Source organism: Balearica regulorum, chromosome 22, assembly GCF_011004875.1.
Source record: "Balearica regulorum gibbericeps isolate bBalReg1 chromosome 22, bBalReg1.pri, whole genome shotgun sequence".
In the NCBI taxonomy this organism is placed as follows: domain Eukaryota; kingdom Metazoa; phylum Chordata; class Aves; order Gruiformes; family Gruidae; genus Balearica; species Balearica regulorum.
The window spans coordinates 4,454,334-4,475,937 of NC_046205.1; the positions used below are offsets into that span (position 1 = coordinate 4,454,334).

General features: G+C 52.6%; 2 protein-coding genes across 5 annotated transcripts in view; both read left to right on the forward strand.

Moving 5' to 3' along the window:
* WDTC1 (WD and tetratricopeptide repeats 1) overlaps nt 1–9,677 on the forward strand; it is a 32,000-nt gene extending 22,323 nt beyond the window's left edge. For both annotated transcript variants that reach the window (XM_075773882.1, XM_075773883.1), the window contains 4 exons: nt 242–477; nt 852–1,020; nt 1,429–1,621; nt 1,775–9,677. In XM_075773882.1, coding sequence (XP_075629997.1) covers nt 242–477; nt 852–1,020; nt 1,429–1,621; nt 1,775–1,972 — 796 coding nt within the window. In that variant the 3' untranslated portion in view covers nt 1,973–9,677. The remainder of the gene's footprint in view (nt 1–241; nt 478–851; nt 1,021–1,428; nt 1,622–1,774) is intronic.
* Nucleotides 9,678–10,275: 598 nt separating this feature from the next.
* On the forward strand, nt 10,276–18,989 carry TMEM222 (transmembrane protein 222). 3 transcript variants are annotated; one of them, XM_075773806.1, is made up of 6 exons: nt 10,276–10,432; nt 12,870–12,954; nt 13,728–13,759; nt 14,457–14,553; nt 14,707–14,837; nt 15,748–18,989. In XM_075773806.1, exons 1-6 carry the CDS (start codon nt 10,317–10,319, stop codon nt 15,833–15,835), a joined length of 549 nt encoding a protein of 182 aa, XP_075629921.1. In that variant the 5' UTR covers nt 10,276–10,316; the 3' UTR covers nt 15,836–18,989. The 3 variants fall into 3 exon arrangements, with proteins under 3 accessions (XP_075629921.1, XP_075629920.1, XP_075629922.1); XM_075773805.1 differs by having other exon boundaries at nt 15,753–18,989; XM_075773807.1 differs by having other exon boundaries at nt 14,707–14,765; nt 15,748–16,002.
* The last annotated feature ends 2,615 nt before the right edge of the window (nt 18,990–21,604 follow it).

Genomic DNA, 21,604 nt, shown 5'->3' on the forward strand with positions numbered 1-21,604 from the left:
GCGTGGTCATGTTACAGGGCTGCCTGCGTACGTGTGGAGGGGTGTTCAAGGAACTGGGCTTGGTCGGATGGTGCCCCTGGGAAACAGCAAATGCTGTTAGTACGTGAGCTTGTGGGGTGTCTGCTTGCATTGAGAGCTGGAAACAATGAGCTTTGGAGTGAAATGAGGGCTAGGAAAGGACAGTGGAAAATGCATGCTGTTTCTGCTTGGGCTATCTAATCCACCCCTCCCTTTTCTTCAGGGATGGCGACCATTATGATGCTTTAAGAGACTGCTTGAAGGCCATATCCTTGAATCCATGCCACCTGAAGGCCCATTTCCGTCTTGCCCGCTGTCTCTTTGAACTCAAGTACGTGGCAGAAGCACTGGAGTGTCTGGATGACTTTAAAGGGAAGTTCCCAGAACAAGCACATAGCAGCGCCTGCGATGCACTAGACAGAGACATCAATGCAGCCCTCTTCTCCAAGAGTGACAACGGTGAGTGCCAATGTTCAGTGTGGTTCTTCAAGGTTATACTAAAATCTAATGATCGGACAAGTTTTTTCTCCTTAAACTGCCCCTCTGAAGTAAAGCTGCAACTTGTGAGAGAGATTGATTGTTACTGTGCACAAAAACTGGCCTGAGCCTGCTTTCCTCACGCCTGGTCCTGGTTTGCTCTTGAGCAAGAGAATGATAAAAGGAGTCTGATATACCAAGGAGATAATCTGGAAGGAAGCTTGTGCTCTAAGCCCTGCTCCCTGCTGGAATTGTCCTTAACTCTTCTCTAAAGCTGTTGGGGTCTCCTGGAGCACTGTTTGCTTAGAACATGTTCTTCCCCAAATTGTGATGAGGGAAATCTGTTGTCCTTCCAGCTGAAGACAAGAAAGGGGGTGGCCCCATCCGGCTGCGAGCTACAGGCCGCAAGGATTCCATCTCAGAGGATGAGATGGTGCTGAGGGAGCGCAGCTACGACTACAAATTCCGATATTGTGGCCACTGTAACACTACTACGGACATCAAAGAGGCCAATTTCTTTGGCAGGTATGTTGGCAGAGTGTAATAGGGATGCAGGACAGGATGTTCTCTTCCATCGGATAAAGCCTCGTGCGTAACCCCACGCGACTGTTCATAAAATGACGCTGATGCTGGTTTGCAGGGTTGAAAAAGATGGCAGAAACCTTCCTCCTTGTGTGGCTGTGTGAATAGCTGGTTCAGTTGCAGGTCCACAGAGGACCTGGTTGGGCTAGCGTTTCTGAAAAGCCATTTGGGATTGAAAACGTGATTCCTGGGGATGGAGGGAACCAGCACAGGAACCTTTTTATCTGGATCCCTAAGCGTGAGGGGTGGCAGCTTGCTGATTATAGAAGCCAACTGAGGTTCTTGTGTGTCTGCTAGAGACTAGCTTGGGCTCTGAGCTGTGATCTCCAGTCTTTGCTCCTCTCACCCTAGCAATGCACAGTACATAGTCAGTGGGTCAGATGACGGCTCCTTCTTCATCTGGGAGAAAGAAACCACCAACCTCGTTAGAGTGCTGCAGGGAGATGAGTCGATTGTGAATTGTCTCCAGCCTCATCCCAGTTACTGCTTCCTGGCCACAAGCGGCATTGACCCAGTTGTACGACTGTGGAACCCTCGGCCAGAGGTAGGAGCTGCGGTAAAAGCCTGTCTTGTTGTCATGAGATGTGTAACGTACCTCTCTGTCCTACTGGGATCTCTTGAGAGTGGCAGCAGCAGTAAGAGCCCCTCCATGGTCCTGGCGCTGCCTTGCTGAGTTCTCTCTCTCCTTGTCTTGCAGAGTGAAACCCTTAATGGCCGCGTGGTAGTAGACATGGAAGGTGCTTCCCAAGCTAACCAGAGACGGATGAATGCAGACCCGCTGGAGGTGATGTTGCTGAACATGGGGTACCGGATCACAGGACTGACCAGTGGTGGGGCTGGAGGCTCAGATGATGAAGACAGCTCAGAGGGGCAAGTCCAGTGCCGGCCCAGCTAAAACAGAACTGCCTCTCCTTCCTCTAATTGTTTGGCTGAAAGGGAACCTAGTTTCCTTGGTCCTGAACTTTCTCTGATGAATGACTGCACTGTTTCGCACTATGCACAGAGTAGGACAAGCTGGCAGGGGCAGGAGCGGCCGTCTCTTTAAACCATTGCCACCACCACCTCCTTCTCCCGTCACGCTACTGAGCAGCATGGCAGTGCAGTCCGGGGTTTGCCTTTAGTGGAATTTAGTCCCAACGGGGGTCTTTGAGTTGTCTGTAAGCAGTGTAAGCTGGCGATTTTGTTTTGGTTTGTTTTTTTTCCAGAGCTGCTGTATGATCTGGTACAGGGGGATGTGGCCTGCATTCGTGCATTTGCAGAGGGGATGTTAAATTCCTGAATAAAATACAAACCTAGGGCAGGGGTTATGGAATGAATTTACTGCAGTGATCTTGGTCTTGAAAGCTTGATTCTGCTTTTGTGCTACCAGCCTGTCTAGAGGCCCCTGGTTTAGGCTTGTTGGCCATGAAACACCTGTTTTGTCCCATAACATCTTTCTTCTGGCTTCCATCTCTAACACGTTGTCACCAGATGTAGCTGTGTTGTATTATGGACTGGATATTGCCTGTCTTGTCCCTGGACATCTGTCTTAGTTGATGAATCAGTGAAGGCACTGAGTATGTGCAGCTCAACAGGGCACGATATGCTTGCCCAGCTCTGATACCTTCTTCTGTGGTCTCTGAACCCGTGGAGCAGGTTTGATCAGAGGCCTAGGACTCATGTAGCTAAAGCTACTGAGGTAAGGGGCTAGCAACAGCACTCTTCCAGAGCTTCCCTCTCCGTTGCCCAAACTGTGTGTAGCTGTATTCACCTTCTCTCCACGTGCTGGAGCTGAGAATGTTGCCACCATGTACGTGTTGCAACTAATGTTTTGAGCTTTTAGACAGCGACGTTTTTGTGCAGTCAGTCAGCTGCTCTGTCTTGGCCAAGGTGGGCCTTCTCCGCCTCGTTGTTGGTGTAACATCCGATGGATTAGTGGTCCTCTCAGGAACCCTCCTTCCTCTTCCCGTTCTCCACACACTGACTCCGGCTGCACAGCCAGGAGTGCACCCAGAAATGCAGCACTGTACTTCCATTCCTCCCCCTCTTGTGTAACTTGCAGCCCTGTTTTTCCCCTCTTGTAGTTGCCAAACACTAAATATCAAATAGTTCTTACACAGCTGTGCTACAACCGAATCTGAAGAGGTTGTTTTTTTCTAGGACTATCAACTAAGACCAAAGAGCCCCTGGAGATCTTAACTGCTCTGCGCTGTCTCGTATCTCTTACTGCTGAAGGTCTGAACATGCTAGCCTTGGTCCCAGGGGTGTGAGATGTGTGTCTGGGAGTGTGTGCGCACGTGTGTATGCTGCATTAGGGCTGTTCTTCCATGTGGTGCAATCCCTGGTCTTCCTGTTCCTGCTGTGGAAAGATGAGAGGCCTCCCTTTTCCTTCTCTGGCAGCTTCTGGCTGCCAGGCGTTGATGAGAGAGACTGCGCAGTGCTGGCTGATCAAGGTAACTGGCTTCCTCTCCCTTCCAGAACAGTCTTTACGAGATGAGTGAGCCTTGTGCAGGAGAGAGAGAGGTCAGAGGCTCGTAGTTGGCAGCATCTCTCCAAGGACACTGTTCCCTGCGTAGAGAGATCCCTCGCGATCGCAGCGGAGCTAACTGGGACCCGATCTCTGCCCCTCAAAGATGTCCATCTGCTCTCTCACGTGGGGGTGAAACCGAGCCTTAGCAAACCCTGGTCTTGTGGGAGCGTGCCCCACGGCCACGCAGAACCGACTGGCTGCCCTTGTGCTCTGCTGAGCTGGGATGGCAGAGTGGCCCTCCGTCTTCTCCCGCTGAAGCAGAGCTCTCCCGGGACAGACTGTCACTTGGCTGCTGAGGGCATATTTGCTCATTCTTGCGCAGCGCCAGCGCGGTAGATATGACTGCTTGCTCAGTTTACCTGTTTGTGTACAAGCTCCCCCACCCTGGGTGTACCCCGGCACTCAATGCGCTTCAAAAGCCAGAGGCAACAGAAAATTATTCTCACTTGGGTGGCTTTTTGACGTGGTCTGGCCTTTTTTTTTTTTTTTTTTTTTCCGCTTAAGGCTTTCCTATTAGACGCATCCTCTTTTTCTCCCCCCCTTCTCCTCCCACTCAAAGTTTTTTTGGTTTTTTTTTTTTTTTTTCCAGCTTTTGGTAGACAATGTCTGCAGACTTTGATTTTTTTTTTTTTTTAAACTGAGAGACTGAGATGGAAAGCTCTGAAGAGAACAGACCTCTCCCTCCCCATTCACCTTTTGCTGTGGCAGCTATTTTTTGTTGTTTTTACCCTTGTGAGACAGTGCAGCTCTTTTTACCTGCCAGTTGCAGTGCGAAAGCTCCAAGATTCCCTGCCTCTGCAGTGGATTGCTTTTTTTTTTAATGGCTGCTTTGATTAAAAAAAAAAAGATAAATAATAATGGGAGAGAAGGGGAGAGAAAAATCTTTCTGCCTCTAGCCCCTTTTCCCCTTGTCACAGGCAGATTACCTGCTTTGTCGCTTGTTAATGAGGAATTTGTATTTATTGGTGAAGGAAAAAAACATGCTGGGGAAGTAGGGAGATGTTGCTTTATTGACCTCTGCTGTTTACTTCAACCCCCTCTTTGGGAAAGCTTCTTCCTGCTCTTTCTGGTTAACTCTTTCTAGCCTGGGATACACAGGGATGCCTCCTTTATTTTTGTATTCTAGCAATGGGCTCTCTGTTAGGAGACTCTAGGATTCTCTTAGTGTTGCAATGACCATTGCTTCTTGCTTTTTCAAGTACTAAAGATGATCATCTCGTAAACTTTGCCCCTGCAGTCGTAGAGGTAACACACAAGCCTTACTGCCCTCATTAGAAGGAGCAGAAAACTTGTTTCTCTGGTCCCTGGAAGAGAAAGGGTTAAGCAATTAAACAATTCTTTGTTCTAGTTCTTTCTTGGTGTCATTTTGTTTGGGGGAATTGTTCTGGCTTTGTTCTACCTTTCTCTTCTGTGGAGGTGGACACGGGTGGGTGGAGGGTGGCCTGGTTGGGCTGGGTGTTGTCTAGTCACACCGCTGCTTCATGGAGAATAGCGGCCCCAATTAAACTTGAGTGGGAAGGGGGCTGAGGAGCCCGAAACATGGTTTATAAGCTGTGGTGGCTGCTGAGTTAGTGCTGACATTCATTTATCCAGGTGTGGGTGCTCAGATCTGGTGGTGGAGCAAGGGCCAGGGCTGTGTTCGGCAGCAGAGTCCACCTCCAGCTGGGTTTAGAGCTGAAAGCTGCAAATAAATGTTGGGGCAAAGATGCGAACGGCTGCCTGGGGCTTGCTGGGGAAGAGACAAGCGATGCACGCATCTCCAGGAAGATTAATGATGCTGTAATGGAGCTAGTGTCTCTGAATCGTGTTTTGGTGGGGCGGGGGGGTAAAATCGATAAAATCCTCTTTGAGTCCCTGCCAAATCCAAGAGTTAGAGGTGAGTGGAGGGGCAGAAAGCTGGGTAGGGAAACCAGCCTGTCCTGTTTTTTAGCTGCTCTTAAATGGCCTCTTGCCCTGAGGAGCAGAGCCCTGGTGACTTAGGCTGTGGGGCAGAGCCAAGGCCACCTGCCTGAGTCACCACATTACTGACCGATCTTCTGAGGTGTTTCCGCTGTCAGAAACAACACACGTATTGCCTTAAAGTGTCTCACACTCAGCAGGGTGTGTAGGACATCAACATTTGGACCCAGAGATGATCCCTTGCTAAAGGATAATCACAAACTCACTTTCTCCTCTGGGTTCCTGCTGCAAAACCTCCCAAATACTTTCCTGCCCTCTGAGCTGCAGAATGCCAGGCCTTAAGTAAGGGTTAGAAAACCAGTCTGCTATTTTCAGAATCCATTTGAACTCTTCTCTTAAATATTCCCGTTGGACACCTTTCAGCTGAACGCCTTTTCAGGCCTCTTCATTTCAAATCCTGTCTGATAGAAATTATTGCTTTAAGACAGCTCTGCTCTAACAAAGCAGCGTGCATCTGCAGCTGGAATTAGCGATCAACTAATTAGGTCAGATTTTGGACTGAATGGTTGGACGAAGGGGAAGGGGAAGGCGAGTGGTTGAGTCGTGGGTGGAAATGGCTAGAAGGACCCAGAAAATGAGTGTTATTTGTGATTTGGGTAAGGGAATTGGGTTGAGGAAGGAGAGGAGCGGTAAGCTCTGGGATGTGGGGAGAGGAACAATCGCAGCCCTACTGATGAGTTCACTTTTCTCTGATGTAACTGTCCGCAGTGCCAGGAACGAGTCTGCAAAGGGCTCGAGATGGCTCCCGTCTCTGAGCAAAATGGGGGCCAGGATGTCAGAAAACTGCCTGCTGTTGCAGTGAGGAATTCAGCCCTCTGCCCGTTACGCACCTCGTAGCTTGTTCAGCCCTTGCTGCTGTGGGAGGTGAGACTGGTCGGGATCCCCTCTAGGGCTGGCGAGGAGAGAAGGTGAGCCTTTTTGTGGACCTCATAGCTGGGAAATCATTGTGACCTGCTCTTGGCTCTTTGAGCTTCTTCCACCTTGTGCCCCTTGTCCCTGAGAAACTGGTGGCTTTCTCTTTAAACATAAAAGTTGCCCTGCGGATTGGCTGTGTCAGTTGGAGAGGGAGATAGAAGGAAACATGGCTTTCAAGCAACAGGGAAGCAGAAAAGACCTGAAGGTTAAAGCTGAGGGGTGAGATGACTTAGGGGCATTGCTTTCAGGGTGGGTGGCTGAGCCTGCGTACGTTCTTGCGCTTGTGAGTAGCACCATCATCAATACAGATGAGAATGACGTTTCTGGTTCATGCTGAGCGATTAGAGACTGTCAGATTGCAGCAGGCACAGACCAGAGGAAAGGAACAACGAAAACGCAAAGCAACCCACCCCAGCGTCACCTCCAGGGCGGGGGGGAAGGACGCCTTGGTGTCCTCCATCAGCCTGTGCCTCAGTGACATTTTAAATAGACTCCTGCACACGGTGTTGCCTGCTGCCGCCTCGGTTGTCAATGTCAGAAGGGGGAGGGGATCTCTTCCTTGAGTGGTTTGGTTCTGGCAGTCCCTGTAATGTTTGAGCTGTCACAACAGGGAAGGTTCCCAAGGAAGCCGCTTACTGAACAAGAGCTGGCTGGATGCCTGCTTCTTTCAGGCTCAGCGATGAGCCGGGGTAGAAAGGGGAGGTAACCGAATCCCTTCCGGGCTGAGCTCCAGCCATAGCCATGACGGTGTGTGCCTGGACAAACCCAAACCGGTGTGCAGTTTGGGCCGCCCCTTCCCAGAGCAGACAGGGAAGGGCTCTTGGAAGGAGCTCCGCGTCTCCAGGGTGTGAGTGATGCACTGGCACCTGCGGTGAGCAGGCAAAGATCGTTGTCCTGAGGACATTTTTGGGCTGACGGGAGGTAGAGCGGCTTCCTTGCTGACAACGGGAAAGAGGAGCCATCCGTGACAAGTTGTTGGCAGAAGCGGGAGTGAAACCTTTTGTTTCTCGTCAAATGAGAGATTGCAAAAACAATGATGGCAGTATTCCTGCTCCGTACATCGATCCAGTATTGTAGTCAGGCAAGATAGCTGCAATAAAAAGCCTGGCCTTTAATTTTATGCATGGAGAACTTCTTACCTGCTCTCTCTCTCCCCCCTCCCTGTTCCCCCCCGCAGTTTCTTTTCCAACTGCAGCTATTTTTCCCTGCTGACTTCAGGTGTTTTGTATTCTGCTTAGATCAATAGCAGTAGAACAGCAGCAGCTTTCCAGTTGTCACTAGGAAGACCCTGCTGTCAGCTACAGCTCACCCGTTTTCTGCCAGTGCGGTACTGGGGATGGAGAGCCCTTCTGCTTGCCTGACAAACACAAAAGAAAGCTGTGCAGTACAGGAGAGCTGCATTGATTATTTTTTTTTATTTTTTTTATTTTTTTTTTTTTTTAAATCAAGCCTGGGGAAAACGGTGCTCCAGCAGCTTGGTTTGCCTTTCCCGCACTTGGTTTAAGAGGGAATAAAACGGGGCTGTCTAAAATGCCCCCTGCCCACGCGGGAGGGGAGGGCGTGAGGCGGCACTGCAGGGAGACGCGTCCTGCTGGGGCTGTCGGCAGAGTCCGTGCTGCGTGGCTGTGCCAAGGGAGCTGGTCCCTGGCGATATGCTGCTTAGCAGCCTCCGAGACACAAGCAGGAAGAGCAAATCCATTGCCTAATCCGACAAAAGCGCCAGGGCCACGTTAGCTGATGTGAACATTGGCCCCTATTCATAGATTTTAACAATCTCTGATATTTATGTTAGCCTGGAGCAAATCAATGCAAGTATTTTTCTTCATCAAACAAAAAGTGTTCACTGAAACACATACAACCTTTGTGCACATCTTCCATCCGAAGTGCCAAACTAGGAAGCGTCAGTTAGAAAGCAAAGCACTAGGCATGGCTTTGCTCTCAAGGGCGTCTGTATTTCCTCAGCTTTCTGTCTTTTGGAACCAGATTATTTTGTGAATTCCCTCACCATTGGAGTCCGAGGAGCATGGTCTTAGGCTCTTGATCAACTCTGATGCAGTGACAGGTCACGCTGAGACGATGCTCATGCTATAGCTTGACGTGAGTGCCTCGATGGACAGCTCTGCTTCCATCCAGATGCCTCTCAAGCAGCCATCCCTCTTGGGCTGTCCTAAAACACGGTCTAGACTAGGAAATAAGGTGGGATGTTAGATAATTTCTTGAAGGCGAGGAAATTTAGTCTGCAGCATGCTACTAAGCTAGTTGAGTTGAAGCCTGAGCGCTTGTATGACAGGTTAGTGTGTATTGAGGGCAGGTAGGCCGCCTTGACACTAGACTGTTAGCCAATGCTTTCTGCTGCCGTATTGGCAACTCCAAAGTGCTGTCCCCTCTGACGTGCCTCTGGGTAGAGGTTACCAATCTCCTGGGCTTTCAAGCTGGAAGCTTCGCTAAAATGCAGTGAGCATGTAAGTGCTGTTCTGTCCCCGGAACAGAGAGTATGTTGATAAATGGGGAAGGCTGGGCTCAGCTTAATTATTGAGCAAAGTCAGGTAATGGAAAGGAGAACGGATAAAGTAGAGATGAGAAAAAGTCTTGGATGGAGAGGAATTGCAGGGAAGAAGGGGGGCCGTTATGTGGAAGCTGTAACTTTGCGATGACTGTTGGGAATGTGGCTTTTGCAATTAACAGGGTTTGCTAATACCAAAAGCGAGCACCTCCTGTGAGCAGAGCGCTTGCTCTGCATTGCCTCTGCTCAGTGTGCTGGAGCTACGAGGCAGGAGAATCCCAACCGCGTGCAGGAAGGGTTCGAGACTGTTTTATTAGCAAAACCCCTTGGCGTCGTGCAGTGTGACACCACAACCTGTGCTGGAGAGCTCTGATAACCACAGCCCTGGGGGGGGGAAATGCAGCTCAAGGGCTCTGTATGAGGAGGGAATGAGCGGCTTCCAAGGAAAGTGCGGAAGGATGCGGAGGGGAGAGCGGGAGCTGGACGCTCGGCAGCTTTCCTGCACCCGCTGGGCAGAACGTCCCCATCCTGGGTCTGCTGGGCTGGGGCAAGCCACGTCCTCCCTGTTCTTCCCAGTCGTTCAGTGAGTTGTCACTCTGTATTTTGCCAAGTGTGTTTGTGGTGGGTGGAAATCTGGAATAAACATATTTCTTCTTCAGCTTTCTCGTGTAGTTTGAATTAAACTTCCTAATAAAGCAATTGTTATTTTTCTAATCCGATTCTCCATTTGTAAATGCTGTTCCACCCCTCGCAGTATCTTGACTGCCTCCTCTCTCACGAGAGGCTTGATGTGATGCTTATTTCTGCTTTTGCACTTTCCTGAGGGGCTCTTCTACCCGGGGCTGGGGCTGGCTCTTCCACCTTCTGAGCTCTGGAAGGGCTACAGGGAGAAGTTCGCTGCTGAGGTTCCTGTGGCGGATCCGCACAAGGTAGGTGCGAGAGGTGAAGGTACCTGCCCAGAGGAGCTTTGCCAGAGCAGAAAGCCCCGCTGTGAAACAACCCCCGGCCCTTCAGCACCCCACGAAGCCGCGGAAGTTTCGGGGGCAGAGCAGCGAGCTAACGCTTGATCAAGCGGCAGTCGCGGGGCTGTGGGCGCTTCCCCCCGGTCTGGCCTGCCGGGTGGGTGAGCTCCGGGGCCCTTCCGGCCCGGAGCCCCGTCCCCGACACGGGGAGGGACCGAGGGAAGGGGCGCCGGGCCCGGCAGGCCCGGAGCGGAGCTGCCCCCACCTCACCCCGGGGCCAGGCCGCGGGCCAGCCCGCGCTCCCGCTTCCTGGTTACCGGCCGTGCCCGGAAGCGGGTGCGGTCTCCAGGAAGTGACGCGAACACGCCGGGCGGGGGGGCGGACCCCGGTGATGGCGGAAGCGGAGGCCAAGATGAAGCAGTTCAATGGCGGTGGTGGGGCTGGGCTGGACGCCGAGCGCGGCCGCTTCCCGTACTGCGTGGTGTGGACCCCCATCCCCGTCCTGACGTGAGTGCGGGCCCTGCGCTCCAGGCCGGCCCCGGGGGCGGGCAGCACTGCTGAGGCCTGGGCCCGCGCATCGCTCCTGCTGTAGGGCCGGGACACCCCCCCCCCCTCACCCCGCCTCTCCCGGGGCCGGCTGCCCGGCCCGCTTCGGGGTGCCCCGGTGCTCAGCCCGCTCCGCGCTGGCAGGGAGCCCGGCCTGCTCTGGGGTAGCCGGGTGCTGGCCCGCTTTGGGGCAGGCGGGCCGGGGTAACACTGGCTGCCTGGCCTGCTCCGGGGCAGGCAGGGCGCCCGGCCCGCTCTGGGGTGCTCGGCCTGCTTTGGGGGTGACTGGGTGCCAGGCTGCTTCAGGGCCCGCGTGGGATTGTGTCCTTGGGGTAGGGCTCTTCTCTCCCCGCAGCAAGGGCGTGTGTGGGGAAAGCTTTGCCATGAGCGGGCTTGTCTGTACAGGAGCGGAGGGGATCCAGTGGAACGTGGGAAGTCTTTCATGGTTTTGGAGCCAGGGTTTGGCCGCGGGGATCTTAGACCACCTTATGCCTTGAGGAGAGTCTCGGTGCTTCGCTTTTAATGAGTTAGAAGTCGATTTGCCTTCCCAGTCTTTTCAGCCAAGAGTCAGCAGGCTCCAGGGAGAACTTCTGAGCTTTTCTCTGGTCGTGGGAAAATGAAAAGCTGTAAAATGTGGCTTTGGGGGTAGTCTGGGAACACAAAGGCTTATTTTTATGCCTTCCCCTTCCTCTCCGGTTCAAATCAGGTGATAATGTTTACTGAGCCAGAGCTGAAAGTCAGGTAGAAGACGTGGTGTGGTCCGTGGCAGGATTGGGAATGGCACCATAACTCCTCGGCAGGGAGAGGCTGTAACTTTCCTGTTGCTGTCTCGCATACAGCTACAAACCAGCTTTGGTTTTTACCTCTCTTCTTATTTGATTGCTTGAAATTTCCACCCGAGGATTTTCCAAAGCTTTTAACCTTGTTATCTCCCGCTGGGACTGAAGAAGACATCTGTCCCGTTGCCAAAGTCACTGGGCACCCGTATTTCTTGTGGGTTCATTCCCTGATGAACAGTGGCATCTTCCTGTTGATTTTGTTTTGGAGCAGAAATGTCAGTGGTGTTATTTGGCGAAGTCAGTCGTTAGATTGCATAATAGTTCCGTTTTCTCCCTCTGACGTTTCCTGTCATCCTTGGATTTGGAGGCTTGAAAGCTAGTCAGTGCTGAGAGGAGAATTAAAAAAAGGAAGAAGCATGTAGACCTTTGAAGGTGGCAATGCTGTGACAGCGTTATATTCAGCCATACCTTCTGGCTGATAAAACATTGCACAGATATCCAAACTGACTGGCTGCTTTGCATCGCACCGGATAGGAACGTGCAGAGAGTAAGCGATGCGAGCTCGGAACATCAAACTTTGCAGAGTCCTTCCTCTACGTCATAGGGTTAGGTTATCGACAGGAGCTATATGGTAGTTATAACCTCAGCTGCGTTTATCGGCCTGTATGGCTTGTCTTTCCTCATAACGTCCAACCACCTCAGTCCGTTTTTATTTTGGTAGTTTTAGGATCTCTGTACTTGAGCTGTGGCTTGTGAATCTGTTGCTGTAATCTCTTCTGAAATATTAGTCACTGCTTGCAGTCCCTCGGGGAGAGAGGAGTGAGAAATCAGAGAGAGGTCAGCAAACCTGAGAATGCCGGAGGATGTGGGACAGAGCTGTAACTTGGCCTGAAGTATTTACTTCGAAGTGATGATGATGGAAGGGGGTTGGGATATAGATCTGCTGCTCACTGGGGCTATACATATCCAGTGGGGAGGAGAAGGTCTTCGAAACTATGGGATCATTTAGGGGAAGGAATGCTCTTCCTGGAGCCAGGAGCCCTGCTTTCCGTCTGGGGTCTTTAAATCTCGTTTGCCATGAAAAGCTGTGGTGTGGATGGGAAGATGGACAGGATGACCTTAGTTTTAGTTGTTGAAGTGGAAAGTCTGGTTTTATCTCAAGGCAGTTTCTCCTGGGTCTAACCTTTTTCTGTGGGTACACAAATGGGTTTGTTCTGGGAGACCGACGCTTGCCCGTCCCTGCCCAGGGACGTGTGTGGTGCAGGCCTTCGGAGTCTTTTGCTCTCCATAACTGCTGCTACTCACGGTAAAACCCTGGAGCCCAACTGCCCCAGAGACAAGGTGACTCTAGACCTGCTTGTCATCGTAGTTTTGGGTATTCCCTGCGTGTTTTTCTTTAGCTTGTACCTCTTCTGCGTCTTTACCAATCTTTGCCTGGCTTTGGCTCACCTGCTTTCATCTCTCGGCTGCGTATAACACGTTAACCGTGCCCGTCTGTCCCGTGCTATGCGTCTGGTTGTACGGCCGCTCCGGCAGTCTCCTGGCAGCATGTTGCATGCGGTCAGTGTGATCAGGGGGGCAAATATCTCAGCCTGACGGTTCACTTGTTGCCTCGTTAGCTGGCTCTTCCCGATCATTGGCCACATGGGTATCTGCACGTCGACTGGAGTCATTCGGGACTTCGCGGGGCCGTACTTTGTCTCGGTAAGTAGACGATGGATCTGGGTGCTTAAGCAGAATCTGTGCTTGGCCTGCTTCTCGCCTTGGTTGGTGAGTTTTGAGCCATCCCCTGTCTTTTGCAGCTCAAAGTTCTGTGAAATAATGGTTTTAGGTGTTTCTGAAGATCGTGGATCTTTCTGTTACTCTGTAGGCTGCTGTCCAGTGGAGGTCGTTTGGGGGATATGATAGATAGTGGCTGCTTTGGTTTGGTGAGCAGAAGGGGAAAAAAAATCTTGTAGTCCATGCTCAGTTGGGAATTTTGGACCTAAATTCTCTTAATTCTGAGTAGCAGAAGCTGCTTTCCAACTTCCTCGGCATGCCTCTTCCTGTCCTGTTGCTTAGTGTCAGGTATGTGCCAGTCTTCTAAACTGTTCTATGGCCTGTTGGATTTTGAAAGTAAGGGAGTTTTCAGCTGGGATAATTAATACTCTTAATAGATAAGGACATTTACAACCTTGAGTTAACAAGGTATTAGCAGTTTAAAAAAGAAAAGGTGGAGGGAACAAGGTACATGTACCATATAGCAAGATGATATCACCATGTATAGAGTATAAATGTACTCGTGTCCAGAACAGGAGTATGAAAACAATTGAAATCTAAATCCAGACACACAGATACGATTGGTGTCTTGAGACTGCTGAGGCAGTGTGACAGTTTTATCATTAAGCGATCGTGGGCTACGAGGCCTTCCAGCAAGAGGCATGTCATGAATATTGCGTTGGGTTATCCTCTTGAGACATTTTTTCGGTTTTTTGCAGGAAGACAACATGGCATTTGGGAAGCCAGTGAAGTAAGTGCTCTTGTTAGTTTTTATTAAACTAACCAACTGACCTGCAGATGTCCTTTAATTCATGGAGACAGACGTGCTATAATATTGCTTTTCTTGTTGTTCAGATGCCCTAATTCAAGTGGATGGCTACTGTGTCTCTGCTTTTCAAGAAACCGCATTAAATTAAATCTTTTTAGAAGCGTGACAGCAATGTAGTGGTATTAATAACTAGAGCTGTGTGGAGCCTGTATTAAAAAAAAAAAAAAAAGAAAAGGCTAAAACATTTTAAGATAATGTTAACAACAAGTGCTCTAAGTAAATACTGCCTGTGCTGTACTAATGAACTGTCATCACTCACATCCTGTTAATGATTTTCTGTGGGGAGGAGGAGAGGTGCCTGGGTTTTGTGTATCTGTCAGATCAGGTTTACGTTTTGAATGGCTGGAAAGTTTCGTATCGTGGGACATGAAGGCAGTTCAGAGTTTTGCCTGTGCCCCTGAGGTCCGCAGTTTCTCTCTCTGGGGTGCTGTTGGGTTGAGGGTGCTGAGCTTTAGTTTCTGCTGCCCTCTTCAGCATTCACTTCTCTTGAAGAGTTCAGCTCTGTGGACTCCAGAGGTAGTGGGTTTCTCTGAGTCCTTTAAGCAGCTTCCAGCTGAGAAGAGCGAGAACTGGTAAAGGTGGAGCAGTAACGCAAAGGAATCTGTTCTCCTCCTTCTAGGTACTGGAAACTGGATCCCAGCAAAGTATACTCCACCAGTCCCAACGCTTGGGACACAGCTGTACACGATGCCTCGGAGGAGTACAAGCACCGAATGGTACGGCTCCGACGCTGATGTCCTGCCCGTGTGCACGGGAATATCTCCTCAGTGTCTGGGTGCTTGCTGCAGGAGTGGGACCTGTGGGTCTGCACCAGCACAGCCTGCAGAACTGGCGAGATTTCTAATGTTGTGCCCCTTTTTCTGTTCCAGCACAACCTTTGCTGTGATAACTGCCATTCTCATGTGGCTCTGGCCTTAAACTTGATGAGGTACGACAACAGCACCTCCTGGAACATGGTGAAACTCTGCTTCTTCTCGCTCCTGTATGGGAAGTACGTAAGGTGAGCTGAGGAGCAGCCCAGATTTGGCAGGCAAAGGGGCTTTGTTTCTTTTCTTCTTCCTAGCCCTGCCTGCTGCCTCTTCTTAGGAAAAGAATCAAGGGTTCTTGCTGGGTTGCACTGGATGCTGCTCCCAAAATACTGAATCTGGCAGCTAATCTAGGGTGCCTGGAATTTGGGAAATGCTAGCTAAAGCAAATCTCACTCTGTGTTGTGTTTTGGCTGGGTTAGGTCAGAACATAAGGTCACAGAATGGCTCGTCTCCAAGGATTACTGGTTTCTCTTCCCTCTCTTCAATCTTGTTTACATAAAAACTAGTCAGATTTCCAACTGGCAGGGAGCTTCCAGTTTGAGTGGAGAGGGAAACCCCAAGCTTCCCTTACTAGAAAGGGCACTTAATCTCCATTTCAGCTCCTTGTGCCTGAAGAGGAGATTCTGTGAGGACTGCCCTGCATAAAGCTTTTGAGTTGCTCCACTTCAGTTGGGTCTTCCCTGTTCTGGAAGAGCAGCTCTACCAGCTTTTAGGCAAGCGTAGTCCCTGCTGTCTTGGTTAAACACACCAGCAGTCTGAATAACGAGGCCTCTGGTAAAGGGGTTTCATTTTTTTCGTGGTCTCCTGTTGGTGCAAGTATGAAACGTGCTGGTCTTCAACCCAAATTTAAACTGGAAGGAGAGTCTAGCCCTATTGTTCATGATAGAGTTATTTGTGGACCTGATTTAGTCTCAATTTTGAACGCTGACTGAATCTCCAGGATGTGGTGCGTGGCAGTGCCAGCGATAGGTAAGAAAGTCAGAAGGGCATCTGTCTCCCTCTGACTTCTCCAGTTATTCTCACATCCTTCTCTGCCTTTTGTTTTTCTCTGCTGATTTCTTACGTTTAAAGAGTTTAATCCCCCTTTTTTCCGTCTTGCAGCGTAGGGGGATTTGTGAAGACCTGGCTCCCCTTTGTCCTCTTCTTGGGGGTGATCGTGACCGTTGTTCTGACACTTCATTTGCGGTGATGGCAGCTGCGAACGCCCCATTCCGTGGGCACACGAAGGGAGAAACTGTGACTGATCCAGCAGGATGGAGGCATGGGACTCTGGGAGGCGTTTTCCAGGGAAAGTGTCAACTCCGCTCCATTGTAACAGCTCATCTTTGTTTCCTGGAACTGGCTTCTTTTCCTTCTGTTTTTCTTCTGTCAATGGTGTCTCCCACTGTCAGGGGTCCTGAAGCCTCCTGCTCTCTCCTCAAATACGTTCCCTTTCTGCAATGTGGTAGGTAGAAAAGCAATTGGGAAAGGAGAGGCGTGGGCACCTTTGCTTTCAGTGCGAAGTAAAGCTGCAAGGCAAACCCTGCCTCCTGGTTCAGGAGCACAAGCAGATGCACCTTGTAAGGTTCTCTCTGATCACCGGGATTCTTCCTCTTGGCAGACTTCATCAGAAGCTTCCTCAGATTTCCCGAGTCTCCAAGAAGGAGTTATTGTTTCCCTTTGCACGACTCTCCTGTAGCACACGTTCCAAAGTGGAGGTTGTGGGGTTCCTCCTGAGGGTGTAGAGTGCCACAGCACTCACCAACGGTCTCCCCTGTAGCGACAGAAAGGTGTTGACGGCGGGACGCTCCTCTGAGGAGACGCGCAGAGGAACGCTCTGTGGCAGGGCAAATTCATCTGGTCCTGCTGGTGAGCCTAGAAAGGCAGGAAAGTCGATTGACTGGCTTGGGTATGGCTCGTGGCAGTCTGCACACTTTCAGTTCTGCCTGTTGCAGAGTTGGGAGTCTACTGCTAAGTCCCTTTTAGCTTGTGCCAGAGAAAATACAGCTTCCCTGCTTCTCCTTGTGCTCTGAATATCTAAAATTGTCGTTAACGCTTTTCACAAGCCACTTACCTTCCTTTGATCCCTAGTACTTTGCATGTGGCAGCATCCCTGGGCCTGCAGAGGTGGCAGCAGCAGCGAGTACCTGTTTCTGGGGCAGAAAGCTTAGCGTGGTGTTTTCAAAGCATCCATGAGAGCAGAACCTGAGCTTAGTGGGGCCATCAGAGATTAAAAGAAGAGGTGAAGGGACTGGAAGATAGCCGTGATCTGGTTGGGCTTTGCAGCTGCAAACTGGGGCACTGGCTGTCTTGTGGCTGGTTCCAGGATGGTGAACAAGAAGGTCTGTTTAATTCCTGGGGTAAAAGTGCTTTGCAGGACTGGCTTTGATGTGAGAAGTGCTGGTCCGGCAGCGTTGGTGGGCTCATGGCCCTTTTGAGCCCTGGATTGGGCAGGATGGGTACTAGGGGGATGGGTTGTTCTCGGCTGCTAGGCAGGAATTAATTTGGATGTGACCCAGAGCTTCATCCAGGTCTGGCTCTGGCCTGCAGATGCTGCTTTCTGTGGGGCTCTAAGCCGGGTGGCTTGTTTTTAAAAACATGTGGCTGAAGGATTATGCGCAGTTGAGCAGACTGCAGAGGAAGGAGAGTAGCTTTTTCACTCATGCCTTGAAAGGCCAGCTCTGTACTCCACTATCTGATGGATTTCAACCTCAAGGAGGGCTCGTGGCTGGCAAAAAAGCTCCTCTCCACTGCCTGCCGTCTCTGTGGCTTCCTCTGGCTGGGAAGCTCATTCACTCTCACCCTGCTGGCTCTCAGACCTGTCCCCGTGTGCCTTTCATCCACTTCCATTCCCCGACTCCTCTAGCCGTATGGGAGAGCTGGGGACTCCTCTTGGGCTTCTCGATTTCTACGTTTCCTCCTTTTCCTCAGTCATTTTTAAATAGCCCCTTAAACCTCTCCCAGTTGTCTTTCTCTCATCTGGTGCTGGCCTTTGGGGTGGGTGGAGGAGGTTTGCAGACCTCAGCGCCCTTCCCTGTCTATCTGGAACTGAAATAGTCATCGCTGTCTGCTCTGTACAGTCATTTCAAGCCTGTGTGGAGAGTGGGCTGGAGGGTGCTGGGCCTGGGGCTGATTAGAAAGCCAAGATCTTGATCAAAGAGAACCTTACGATGAAAGGATGATGTCTTACCGAGCTACCCCGTGTCGCTGCGGTCTCCACCCAGCGAGCCTGCTGGCTAACGTGCCCTAGGACAAGCCAGTTGAACAGGAGAGATTTAATCCTTTGCCTCTGTTTTTACTTTAAGTATGATTTCTCAGAGCGACCTGCACGCGGACTCCCTGGTCCCAGGGCTGAAGCCAACCTGTCTTACGCAGTAGCAATAACCTAGAGACTCTTAGGCCTGTCTCACACGTTGATTCAGTGTTTTATCGATAAGCTATACAAGTGTTGCCAAAGCTGAGACTTCGAGTTGTCAGGGGGAGGCCGGGAGTGGGGCTGCTGGCCACAGTCCCCTGCTCCTGGGACTTCTGAAAACATGTCGAGTGCCATTCCCCACCGTGGAATTCCTTGTCGTTTGCTCCTAACGCTTTTTACCAGATCTGGGTTTCAAATGGAGACGTATCCTGAGCAGTCGGTCGGAGCGCTGGCTGCTTTGCCCGAGTCCTGGCTGAACGGCCAACCCGCTTCCATGGACAGAGATGGAGGATGGCTCCGGACATCGGAAGGAAACACGGCTAACGGGAGAGCAAGGCCCAAAGCTGAGGTACCGCGAAGCCTGCGCATCTGTGCTGGACGTGCAAAGCTGTCTGTACTGGCACAGTGCAGGATGGTGCCCGCAGAGGTCAGATGCTGGGGGAGGCAGGTGGGCTGGTTGGATTTATGGTCTTCCTACGCTGTGGTAGTGTCAGCCCAGCACCGCGGGAGCGCAGAGAAACCCCGGCAGCGCTCGGCGTGGCTTCCCAGCAGCGGTTGTGTGGGGAGTGGGCTGCTTCCTCTCGGCGTGGGAGGTGGCAGAAGGGGTGGGTGGGTAAGGAATGTCCTCTCCTCGCAGCTTCCTTCATCTCACTACCGGCTTCTTCCCAGTGCCCCCCTGGAGTAGCCACATTAAAGGTCCACCCTGTCCTTCACCTTCCAGATGCCAGTTTTACGCTCCCCTCCTTTCCCCTTCGCACGTGCTTGTGCTGCAGAGCTCCGTGGCGTTGCTGTTGCTCTTCGGGCGAGGGCGAGCCCTCCGTACCCTCATCCTTTGTTCTCTTGATCTCTGTGGGGCGCTGGATTACTTTGTAAATATTTAAACTCTGCTTCTGTGGTTTCATAATCCTGACGGTAGGGGAAATAAACTTATTTCTGTGGATGTGTCCAAGTGCCGCATCTCTTATTGTCGAGATTCTGAGCTCCAGCCCCTCTCCTGCCCTAAGGCAGCGTGTCTGGCTGCCCGCAGGAGCCAGACCCCGAACTTCCCACGTCCTTTACTTTATGAACTTGCCCTTTGCTCTGTTCCAGGGGAAATCTCACAGCCCCGTGTTTCAGACCTAAAGGAGAGTTTTGGGGGCGGGAGGAACCCAACTGCCAGAGCGGGAAGCGTTTGCAGGCTTTGATGCCGAGTCTCTCGAAGCCGGGGACCTGCCACTGGCCTTTGTTTTGTTTGGGAGGAGAAGGGGCTCTGCCTGCTCTTGCCCTTTGCTGCTCCCCAAACCTCTGCCTGCTCAGCAGAGCCCTGGGCAGGGGGCAGCCGAGCCCCCTCTTGCAGGTCGATGCCCTTTAGCTGTGAAAATCTTTCCTTTCCACAGTCCAGAGTCTCCCACCTCTCTTCTTCATGGGGGCACTGGCCTGCTGGCTCTTTTCCCTGCAAAGCTGTTGGCGGGGAGGGGTGTGTGTGTGTGTGTGCTGGGGCCAGGGCTGCCGGGAGCCGGGAAGGAGCAGGGAGCAGAGTGGGATGCCAAGAGCCGGCCTTGTTTTTCCCCTCTCCCAGCAGGATAGCGCTGCCTGAACTGGGAGCGAGGGATGCTGGGCCTCTGCGTGCTGTAACGATTGCTAATGCAGCAGCCGATTTTCCGTTACATCTGATATCCAGAGGCCAAAGCTGCGTGGTGGGGGAAGTGGATCAGCCTTAAAATTAGATTGTGTACAAGGCTCGGGGACTGAACGGCGCAGCCATCTTACAAAACACCAGCTGGATCCTCTCCTTCCCCAACCCCTCGATCCAAACCACGTTGCGGCTGCGTTAACTCCGGCCCCTGCTTTGGCTCCAAGGCTGCAAAATGGCAGCGGGGGGGGGGGGGGGGGATGGCAGGCGGCTTCCGAGGGGTTTATCCTGCGCACGTCTGTCGCTGGAGCACAAGGTGAGGATGCAAAAACCCCCAGGAACGTGCTCTGCCCTGCGTGCACGGCTCTGTGCTGCTGTAACCGTCCCGTTGGGTCCCTGCTCGCCTCCCAAGCGCGGCAGGGTTTTTTTAACGCACTTCTGCTGCCTGGGGAGCTGCGGGGAATCTGGCCGGAGGTGCGTGGGAGCTGAGCCGCACGGTTTGGGTCACGGTATTTTGGGATTGTACGGAAGAAGTCGGTCTGAATGTGCCAACGTTGTCACACTCGGGTGCTCAGGGTGCTCACAGCTCTCCGGCCAGGCTGTGCGATTCCCGCTCCTCTCGGTTTTCTCTCCTGCCTCCCAGCCTGGCCCTGCGAGGGACGGAGGCTGCTGGGAGCCGGGGAGGCTGCAAAGCAGAGTGGCAGGATCCGTCCCAACCTGCCAAATGGCCTGAACCGAATCCTGAGAGGGACCTCCCTGCCTTCCCACCCCTCTGCCCTCGCCGCGATGGCTGAGCGTGACCCATCCACCCCGGCAGCTGTGGTGCGGGGGCTTCTTCGGAGCGGGGCTGGGGGTCCCCGACCTCCCCGTGGGGACAGGGGAGCCGATGCCCCGTTGCTGGCTGTGCCACCGCCGTGGCGCTGGCATGGAGCCACCTCTGAAGTGGGGTCACTTTGCTGCAGCTGGCCGGAGGGGAGGGGACCCCGTTTCTCACCCCCTTAGCAGGAGGGGATGGGGGGCGTGTGAAAGGGCTCCCTGGGGAGCAACATCACGTGTCACTTCAGCGTTTGCACAGCTGAAGCTTTTGAAGACTCCGGCGGTGGCCGTGGTGCCTCCGAGGCTGCAGCTCCCTCCTCATCCTCAGCCACCCCATCGCCCACATTGTTTCCCGGGCAGGGGAGGGAAAGGGGGTGCAAGACCCACCGCAGGGGGTCTCGATACCCGTGTCTTCCCAGACAGGCCTCGCACGCCATCCCCAGCCAGAGCCAAAGGTGGAAATGCTGCGAGGTCCCTGCTCTATTGTGGGGATTAAAAATGAAAAATTAAAAGGGGGCTGTGAGCAAACAGCCCCCCCCAGCCCGTGGGAGCGGGGCTCTGTCCCCGCAGGAGCTGGGGTCCGTCCCCACACACCCGGGGAGTGCTCGAGGCTGCGGGAGGGCGGGGGGCACGGGGAGCTGCCCCGTCGCTGGGGGGATGTGGTGGTGTAAAGTGATGGCAGAAAGGGAAGGGGGGGTTTGGGGCTGGGGGAGGCTGCCGGGGGTCTGTGGGGCATCTTTGGAGGGTGACCCCCCCCTCCCCAGTCTGCAGAGATGTTCTGGGGGGGGATTTGGCATCTCCTGCATCTGCCGCTCGCCTGGGCTCCATGGTGCTGCCCACCCAGCCAGGATGCTGATGCTGCGGGTGCTGCCCCCTGCCCTCCCACCTGCAAACCCACCGGCAGGCGAGACGCTGCCGATGCTCCAGCACATGCTCCCTGCCTCAGTTTCCCCCCTGGGACAGCCAGCCTTGCCTGCACCTCACGGACCCGAAGAACAAGTCCTGGGGGGGAGCAGAGCTGGGGAGCAGGACAGGACTTGCTCCTCACCCCCGCTCCCTCCCCGCTGCCCGAACACCCAGCGCAGAAATGAGGCAGAACCTGTTCTGCGCACCCATGGGGATGCTGCCAGCACCCA